The following is a 9911-nucleotide window of genomic DNA, read 5'->3' as shown; positions in this document are numbered from 1 at the left end:
GGAGGGATTTTCCAGGCCCCTATTCCTGATCTCTATGGTGGCGCTGCTTCCCTTATTCTGCAGTCTTGCTTTGAGACCAGACAATTCTGTACTCTGTCTGTGCCTTCTTCCTTCTCAGCAGCCCTGCCTCTGCCACCTGCCCCAGAAGGGCTCTGGGTCCTCTCATCTCAGGACAGACAAGGGTTTTTGTAATTATCTTCTTGGGTAACCTCCCTGTAAGGAATAGGAGAGGTTATCTGGTCCTGGTCTTTTGAGAGAGCATTGAGAAGAAAAAGTTAAACCAGTGGGCAGCCCAGGCTGCATACATCCTGGGAATATTGCGATTATTCTCTCCAGTAATCTACGGAAATCTACTGGTTGTTCTGTAGAAAAAGAATTAAGAGAGACCAGGAAACCTGTTGTCTAAGACTAAGGCAGGATGAGGTTTACCTAGTAACTGATGATGCTAGGCTGAGGCACTCAGCGATTTGTCTCTACATCTGTCCCTGCCTACCTAGCCAATCTGTCCCTGTTTGGGACACTGGACTCCCGTGAGCTGGAAGGAACAGATTTAATATCTAGGGACTGGGTATCCCCAAATCACTCATTTGGGGGGTCAAGGGACCCGGGCAATATAGTATTCTGCTCAGTGTCTGGAGATCATCTACCCAGGCTGGGGCTTCTGGGACAGGCGAGGACCCACGGACGCTGGAAGAGCTGGTCCAGGGGACTGAACTCCCGGCATCTTTACAGAGCAGAGCATGATCACTTTCCTGCCGCTGCTGCTGGGGCTCAGCCTGGGCTGCACAGGAGCAGGTAAGGACACTTCTTCTGGGGACTCTCCCTTCCCCTGCTCCTGTTTCAGGGTAAGGGTGTTCCGTTTTGTAATTGCATTTGACACCCCAGATAGTTTGTCTCCCTGGTATACATTCCTATAGCACTTTGTACTTTACCTTTGTAGCAATTTTAATGTAATTAATCTGTATAATTATCTGTGCAGTGTATATTCCCTGCTGGAATATAGGCAAGGACAATGTTCATCTTATTTATTGCTGCCTCCTCAGCTCCTAGCACAGTGCCTGCATGCAGCAAGTGCTTCATAAATATGTGCTAAGTGAATATTTAATATTTCCAGCACAGTACAAGGCTGACTCTTTCTCTTGACCCTTTTACTCTCTCAATAATTTGTCTTATTGAAGGTCTGTGTTCTGGGCAAATTGTCATGTTTAAACATGCAAATAATCTCGGGGGGCTACTCCTATCCCTGTGCTTAGTCTTGCATAAAGAGGAGATTGGATCTAAAAACTTATCTACTATTTCTACTGACTCCCTCAAATCAGACTTTCAGAAACTTCAGTGTATGAGCTTGGTCAGTAGATGTTCCCTGAGCAGGAAATCTGTTCCAGACTAGCTGGATGTCACCAAGGCTTAGGTTCTCAGCTGAATATAGGAAAAATCAACTTTTTTTCTTCTATATGCTCACACTCAACACTTCTTTGACCAACTGTGTGAGGTTTTTTTTTTTATTACTCATACCAACCAATTCTCCTATATTAGCTGGATATCCTATAATTCAATTCCATTGTGACATTAACTGGAGTTAACATAGACACCAAAGGTTAAAGACTCAGTCCCGTAAGACCGCCTCCATTTCAGACTCCAATCACAAGTAGTAGGTTCCCAAATTACCCACATCTTCTGTCCAACTTGCCTACAAATCAGAGGTTCCCATGACCCCCTCCTTGGGGTTGATAATTTGCTAAAGTGGCTTATGGAACTCAGGAAAAGTTTACTTATTATTGTAGATTTTTTACAAAGGATATTTTAATTGATAATAATAATTATACATATTCACGGGGTGGATAATGATGTTTTAGTACATGTAATGTACAGTGATCAGATCAGATCATCATCTCATTTATCATTTCTTTGTGTTGGAAACATTCCATATCCTTCTTCTAGCGATTTGAAATGATATAATGTATTATTGTTAATGATAGTCATCCACAGTGATATAGAACACTAGATCATAATTTTGCATCCTTTAACAAAGGATATTTTAAAGGATACAAATGAACATCCAGATGAAGAGATACCAGATCTGGAAGGGTCCCAATCACAGGAGATCTGTCCCCACAGAATTGGGGTACTTCACCTCCTGGCATGTGGATGTGTTTACCAACTGAGAAGGTCTCTGAACTCCATAGTTCCGGGATTTTTATGGAGGCTTCATCACATAGGCATGACTGATTATTAACTCAATCTCCAGCCCCTTCCCCTTCAGGGAGTATGGGGGATGGGACTAAAAGTTCCAGGCTTCTAATCATGACTTGGTCTTTCTGGTGACCAGCCCCTCCTCCAGGAGCCCACCAAGAGTACCTCATTAGAACAAAAGACACTCCTGTTATCTAGGAAATTCTAAGCGATTAGGCACTCTATGTCAGGAACCAGGGTCAAAGACAAAGCTCTGTGCAGAGCTCCTAAATATACGTCTGTATGTTTTATATATTTATTATTTGTGTATATTTATTATTTATTTATTTATTTATTGCCAGGCCAGTAGAAGACATTGACCTGTTCTCCCTTCCCTGGCTCCTCTAGGTGGCTTCGTGGCCCACGTGGAAAGCTCCTGTCTGTTGGATGATGCTGGGACTCCAAAGGATTTCACATACTGCATCTCCTTCAACAAGGATCTGCTGACCTGCTGGGATCCAGAGGAGAATAAGATGGCCCCTTGCGAATTTGGGGTGCTGAATAGCTTGGCGAATTTCCTCTCACAGCACCTCAACCAACAAGACACCCTGATGCAGCGCTTGCGCAATGGGCTTCAGAATTGTGCCACACACACCCAGCCCTTCTGGGGATCACTGACCAACAGGACACGTGAGGAGAGAGGGGTGCAGAGGGGCTACCAGGAAGTGCAGTTAGGAGGGCAGGCCAGGGAGGATCCCACAGTGGCCCAGGGGTTTGAGATTTGAGCAGCAAATAAGAGAAAATGTGTGGATCTGAAATGTAGAAAGACGGAGGATTGAACCTCAAGGGGAACAAGGTGGCTGATGTGAGTGGAACAGGAGTAAAGAAGGGGAGGTGAGGCTTGAACCGCGAGGAGCCATGTGGGGAGGTTATGCAGAGGCTGGGGCATCTCAGGATGCATACCCAAGATGTTCTTGCCTTCTTATCCCAGATTTTGATGTTCCAGATCTGATGTGGGCCCAGGCATGGGAATATTTGGAATCCCAGGGGATTCTGACACACGCTTTTTCTCACCCTTAAACTCTTGCATTGACAATGGCTTGAAGTTTGTGAAAGTAAACTTGAAGATCTCCACAGTACAGAACAGTGTGTCTCAAGGGTGGTTTCTGAACCACCTTTCTCAGAATTGCCTGGAGGAGGTGCTTGTTAAAGATGCAAGCCCCTTAGTACCACTCCAGATCTGTTGAAAGAAAGTATCTGGGGATACAGCCTAGGAAATCTGCATTTTAACATAATTTCTTGGATTTTTATTTAAGATTGTGTTTGAAAAATGTCAAGATAGAGGCAAGCAAGAGGATCACCTAGGAGAGTAAATTACTAAAAGATGGCAGTATTAGCAATCTCATTAGTTTGACTACATTCATTCCAAATTTAAGAGTGAGTCCTAAGTTAGGCTTGTTTCCTTAAACTATGTGAGGAGAAAAGGCTTTAACTAGCAAATTAACGTATTAAGCAAGATTTGGAGAAAAATTCCTTTTCCACCTTAAAAAAACCCAAAGTACAACTCTGGATTACTCTTAGCTTCCTTATTTCAAATACTTTCCAGTTTATGTACTTGAAATAAATACAACGACTTCTAGAACAGCTTGCAGTTCAGATCTGGCTTTTACTAATTGTAATCAAACATAATTCTGGAGGAGGAAAGAAAGAAAGGGGCAATGAAGGAATGGGAGAGAAGAAAGAGTAATGCAGGAATACATTCTAACAGTTCCCCTTCAAGGGGCAGCATGGCAGAGGGGGCTGGGGTGGAAAGTGGGTTGCAAAATCTACGAAGAGTTGCGATAGGAAAGAAACCAGGTTGAGGAAGCAGCCAGAATATCACCCTCCTTCCTAAACATGTTTTTTTCTCCTATACAGGGCCACCATCTGTGCAAGTAGCCAAAACCACTCCTTTTAACACGAGGGAGCCTGTGATGCTGGCCTGCTATGTGTGGGGCTTCTATCCAGCAGAAGTGACCATCACGTGGAGGAAGAACGGGAAGCTTGTCATGCCTCACAGCAGTGCGCACAAGACTGCCCAGCCCAATGGAGACTGGACATACCAGACCCTCTCCCATTTAGCCTTAACCCCCTCTTACGGGGACACTTACACCTGTGTGGTAGAGCACATTGGGGCTCCTGAGCCCATCCTTCGGGACTGGAGTAAGTGTATGGCAGATGGATGGAATTAGGGTCAAAGCAGAGAAAATGAGATGTGGATCGATACATGGTACATGGTAGACAGCAAAGTGCTGAAAATGGGGACTGAGTCTGGAGGAACTTATGGGGGACTTAGGACCAGAACGGGGAAATGGGATAAAGAAATGGAAATATTTAGGTTGGTGCAAAAGTAATTGCAGTTTTTGCCATTACTTTCAGTGGCAAAAACCGCAATTACTTTTGCACCAATTTAATATTTAGTCTGTGCTATTGTTGCTCTGGTGGTGTGGTTGATGTTGCTGCGTCTATGTTTGAGGGTGAGAGGGGAGCGTGCTTGCTTTGAAATGAGGATGTAAATTTGGCAATCATATTTTCAGAACCCCAAATTGTAATACACTATTTTAGCCTCCTTAGATTTCAACTATTCCGGTGCCAGAAGCAGATGGGAGCTGAAGGAATGATGAAGGTTGAAGAAGGGGGGCTTTTCTTGGTGTGGGGCAGTACTACATTTGGCCTGCTCTACCAAGCATACGGGAGTAGTAAAGCCACGGCTGGCAGACCATTTGGCATGCATGCTCAGGGGCCAGTGGATAAAGAATTAATTACAGTTCAAACACTGTTTGAACTCAGTGTTGGGAGTAGTTAAAGGTATCGTGAGAAGTTGCACACAGCTTTGGGGACTCTTGGAAAAGAAAGAGGAAGAAATGAGGAAGAGGAAGGGTGTCTACAAAGGGCCAGAGAACAGGATCTCAGATCAGCTGCTGTAACCAGGTTTCCCCTTGTGGGAAGTGTTGTTTCTTGCTGGGCAGTTGGGAAGGGAATGGAGAACAGAGAAGAGAGTGGAAATCACATGCTCACTTGAACTTTCCTGGGGAACGTCTCCTCACAGCGTGCACAAGAACCTCCCTTTAGTAGTGGAGTGTTCATTTTATCATGGGAAAAGAATCTGAGTGGGACATGATACAGAACAGGACCAGCCCAAGGAAGTGCAGGGGCTGTGGAGTGGGATGGAGACAAGCTCTGAAAGGACACATGGGAGACCTAGATGTAGAAGGTACACAAGTAGTAGGATAACTCACAGGATGGATCCACTGGAGGTTAAGACATGTGGTAAGACAGTGTAATAGGAAGCTGCTCAGTTGGAGAAAGTAAGGAAGCAAACATTGTTACCGTGGGGGCAATGGAGAGGACAGTGAGGAGCCCTTTATCCTGATAAGGATGGCTTTGGGGTAAAGGAAGGAAAGAGGATGCCTTGAGAGGCCCCACTGTATTAGAGAGGACCTGGAAGCCAGGATGCTAATTCTGGGGAGATGGGTTCCCCAGGCTTACTCTAGGAGTAGAGGTCCATGGGACGAGGGTTTGATTTGAGAAAGATCATTTTCTTGGGAGTGGGTGGTGTGAGCTAGACCCTTGGAGCTGGGATAAAGGACCTTTTAACCCACTGAGAGGTGGCTGCAATAAATGGAATTGCCCTGGGGGTGAGCAACAGGAACTGGGTCAAGTAAGTTTCTATTTTTTGCAGCACCTGGGCTGTCCCCCATGCAGACCCTGAAGGTTTCTGTGTCTGCAGTGACTCTGGGCCTGGGCCTCATCATCTTCTCTCTTGGTGTGATCAGTTGGCGGAGAGCTGGCCACTCTAGTGAGTGACTCTCTGAACTCCCATCCCCACTCTTGGTCCCACTCTCTGCTTACTTTCTGTTTGTGATTAACTCTCTCCTTCCTACCGCATTTGCTGTGAACACTGCTAGATATTTTCATCCACAAAGACTGGTATAATCAAGTATCTTCCTCTCTTAGGTTACACTCCTCTTCCTGGGTCCAATTATTCAGAAGGTAACATCTCTGTTGGTCTGTTTCCCTACTTGTCCTTTGGTAGGGGTGCGGGTTAGAGGGGTTAGTGTTGGGTTCAACTAATCTTGATTATTATATGGGTGAGCTTCCATGAGGATCTAGGCAAGGGCATGATTTAAGCTGCCATTGCTAGGATTAAGAGCAGGAAGGAGCATCCTCCTCTTCTACCAAGTGGGATGTCTGTGGAGAGGAGGCTGAAGGTGCTTCCTTTGTATTAGTTGTTGGTGCCCTGGAGTTTTCAGTATCACTGTATTAAGGCATGGGATGGTTACAGTGACAAACGATGGGGGCAAGTTGGGTTGAAGCCTCATTATCTCCCTTTTATTTATTCTGTAGGACGGCACATTTTCTAGAGGCAGAATCCTACAACTTCCACTCCAAGTGAGAAGGAGATTCAAACTCAATGATGCTACCATACCTCTCCAACATCTTCAACCCCCTGACATTATCTTGGATCGTATGGTTTCTCCATCCAATTCTTTGAATTTCCCAGTCTCCCCTATGTAAAACTTAGCAACTTGGGGGACCTCATTCCTGGGACTATGCTGTAACCAAATTATTGTCCAAGGCTATATTTCTGGGATGAATATAATCTGAGGAAGGGAGTTAAAGACCCTCCTGGGGCCCTCAGTGTGCCATAGAGGACAGCAACTGATGATTGTTTCAGAGAAATAAACTTTGGTGGAAATATTGTTTTTCGTGTCTTCTTCCTGGGGCCCTGGGGAAGGAATATGGGCAAAGCAAGGACTGAGGTTAATTCTCTTCTGCTTGAGTAGGGGAGAAATCAATGCCTTCTTCCATTTTCCCACTTAGACATGAGAGAATTTGGGGCCATTTTCTGATTTATAATTCATAAGGAGAAATTCAACTGTGGTGGGTTGGAGTCACAGAGTATGGGCAAGGAAGGGAATTAACAGCTTACTCACCTCATACAGGATCTTATGAGGATTAAATGAGTTCATACTTGTAAATGGCTAAGAACACTGCCAGGCACATAGCCAGCCTGCAATAGTGACGTTAGCTATTTTCGATTATTCAACTTTCTGGCCAGGCATTGTACCAGGTGCTTTGATCCTCATCACAACCGTAAGGCAGACCCCTCATACCCCTCAGGATTCAGGGGACAGAGCTTAACTCCAGATTGAGTTCTAGACAGTTATTTCTTCCATACCCTGAATGCAGAAGGGAACATAGCTTGAGTGATTATTATGTCTTAGGCACTGGTCTCAGACCTTTATATTTGTAGCTCATTCTCTTCTCACAATAACCACACAAGGGACAGATTGTTTCCCTCTATGTTACAGACAAAAGATGTGAGGCTCAGAGACATTTAAGTGACTTGTCCAAGGTCAAAGAACAGATTTCTGTAGGATGTTTGTCTACCTGAGCTGGAAGTAGCAGATTACTTTATTCTGAAGACCGTCATGCTGGTGAGCACACATCTCTTCAGAGCCACTGTTCCATTCCCTTCTACCCCAAGACCAAGGAGAGCCCTTTGGGGGAATGGACTCCACCCTAAGGAAGAGAGGATGCTGGCTGGTGGTTTGTTGTCCCGTGAAGGGCGACACCTGCTGGACACAGAAACCTAGGGTGTGGAATTGTTTTTGGAATTAGAGCTAGATACTAGAATATGGGTAAGAAAAAGAAACCAAGAAATGAGTTGATTTGGAACACCTCCATAATTTCTTCAGAAGCATCCTTGGAATTAGAGCATCTATTCTGGAAGGGGTTAACAGAAGAAGTCAGTGGAAGGAACTTAATCTCTACATTTTACCATTTTTATGTTTCATTTTCATTTTTTTCTATTCACTGTTTTTGTTTTTATTTTTGTTTGTTTGACAAAGCAAATTCCTTTTGAAATTCTAGTTTAGTCTAGGAATGGGGGGTTTTGGCCTTGTCTATATCTGGGCAGTTTTATTTATTATTTTTATTTTATTTATTTATTTATTTATTTTCGAGACAGAGTTTTGCTCTTGTTGCCCAGGCTGGAGTGCAATGGCGTGATCTTGGCTTATTGCAACTTCTGCCTCCCATGTTCAAGCGATTCTCCTGCCTCAGCCTCCCAAGTAGCTGAGATTACAGGCGTGCACCACCATGCCTGGCTAATTTTGTATTTTCTTAGTAGGGATGGGGTTTCACCATGTTGGTCAGGCTGGTCTCGATCTCCTGACCTCAAGTGATCCACCTGCCTCAGCCTCCCAAAGTGCTGGGATTACAGGTGTGAGCCACCGCACTAGGCCTATCTGGACAGTTTTAAAGGAGAAGCTGCAGATCTGAAGGGTCTAGTTCTAGTCACAGCAGTGGGAATCAAAGTGACAGGATCCCAGAGAAAGGAAGTAGAGAGTTAGCTAACGGGACGGCTTCCAGTTCCTTTTCTAGAGATTCCCAGTGCAGGCTTTTCTCTGCCCTAACTTTGTAGGTTTTTTGTTTTATAGGAAAGGCTGTCCCCTTCCAGGTAAGGAATAGGGAAAAGTATATGTAGGTCTCCTAGGATCCAGAAAGTCAGAATACTATAGGTAGAAAGGGGAGTTCTTACACAGGGGAATGAGTGGTACTTGAAGGTGGAAGAAGGGTAATGGTGCACCAATTGTAGGAGGATGAGGAGAAGAGAATGGATGCTGCATGAGGAGAATGGAATGTCAAACATAATGGATTGCCAAAAAAGGAGTGCGTGTGTATGTGTGTGTGTGTGCACTTGAGCACATGTGAGAGAAAGGAAAAAAAGAGGAGTGGAAGAGAGTAAGAGAGAGGGAGCAAAAGGGTGAGAGGAGAGAAGTGGAGTGGGAGAAAGAAGGAGAGAGACATAGAGAGAGGGAGGGAGGGGAGGGAGGGAAGAGAGAGAGAGCTGGACTTTTGGGTTATACGTAATCCAAGCTGCACAAAGAATTGTTTTCGCCCTTCAATGTCTTGTTGTTTTAAAAGCTGAACTTGGACCTAGAATTGGTTTTAAAGGTCATCTAGTCCAACTCCCCTCCCATGAAAGAACTGGGCCTGTGTTAACAAGGGCACACACAGTGCAGGGAGTTCCTTCAACACTTGGGGCAGATAACAATATTTTAGAGAAATGCGTGGACCCCACATTTGAGCTTCTTCTTTTGACCATTAAACACAATGAGAATAAATCTCAAATACACCACGGGAGGTGGTATCCTTGGCATTTTTTTTTCCCTGAGGGAGAGCATGCTCCTAGGTTCCAGGTTCTCTTTGCCTCCCTACCCACGAACACATGCATGTGAAAGAAACAGACAAGATTGACATTTAATCCCAATGTCTATTTATGAAAATTATCTTTAGGCCATTTTCTCAAGTTTTTCTCTTTCCAAAGTAAAATTGGGCAAATCAGATGACAAACGAGGGTGGAGTTCAACCCCATCCTCAAATCCTTTTTTTTTGGCTTGAGTGTCTGTCATTCCCAAGAGCCCTCCAACTGCCTTGAAGCAAGGCATGGGGGATTTCTCCGTGGTGCTTCCTGCCACTACTTGGCCAGACCAGTCTCCAGGGGTTTCAGAGAGTGGAGAGGCCCCAAACCTATAGAGTATACTCCCAGATGGGGGGCTCCTTGTTTCTCCAGACCCTTCCTCTTCCATTTCATATGAGGCTTCCAAGAGGCCCCTGGCCGTGCTGGTCTGGGGCAGGGAATAAAGAAATGGCTTTTATTGTATCAGAGTCTCAACAGAAAACAGATGGCA

The 9911-nt window shown here is 44.8% G+C and overlaps 1 protein-coding gene across 3 annotated transcripts; it reads left to right on the top strand.

Moving 5' to 3' along the window:
* Nucleotides 1–326: 326 nt before the first annotated feature.
* On the top strand, nt 327–6915 carry MHC-DMB (HLA class II histocompatibility antigen, DM beta chain). Of its 3 annotated transcripts, XM_003808601.7 has the most exons (6): nt 356–795; nt 2581–2862; nt 4090–4374; nt 5894–6010; nt 6169–6204; nt 6559–6915. In XM_003808601.7, exons 1-6 carry the CDS (start codon nt 741–743, stop codon nt 6573–6575), a joined length of 792 nt encoding a protein of 263 aa, XP_003808649.1. In that variant the 5' UTR covers nt 356–740; the 3' UTR covers nt 6576–6915. The 3 variants fall into 3 exon arrangements, with proteins under 3 accessions (XP_063460888.1, XP_008958914.1, XP_003808649.1); XM_008960666.6 differs by lacking the exon at nt 6169–6204 and having other exon boundaries at nt 338–795; XM_063604818.1 differs by lacking the exons at nt 5894–6010; nt 6169–6204 and having other exon boundaries at nt 327–795.
* Nucleotides 6916–9911: the final 2996 nt, after the last annotated feature.

The sequence above is a fragment of the Pan paniscus genome, chromosome 5 (assembly GCF_029289425.2).
Source record: "Pan paniscus chromosome 5, NHGRI_mPanPan1-v2.0_pri, whole genome shotgun sequence".
NCBI lineage: Eukaryota > Metazoa > Chordata > Mammalia > Primates > Hominidae > Pan > Pan paniscus.
This window is presented reverse-complemented; position numbering and strand designations above follow the sequence as displayed.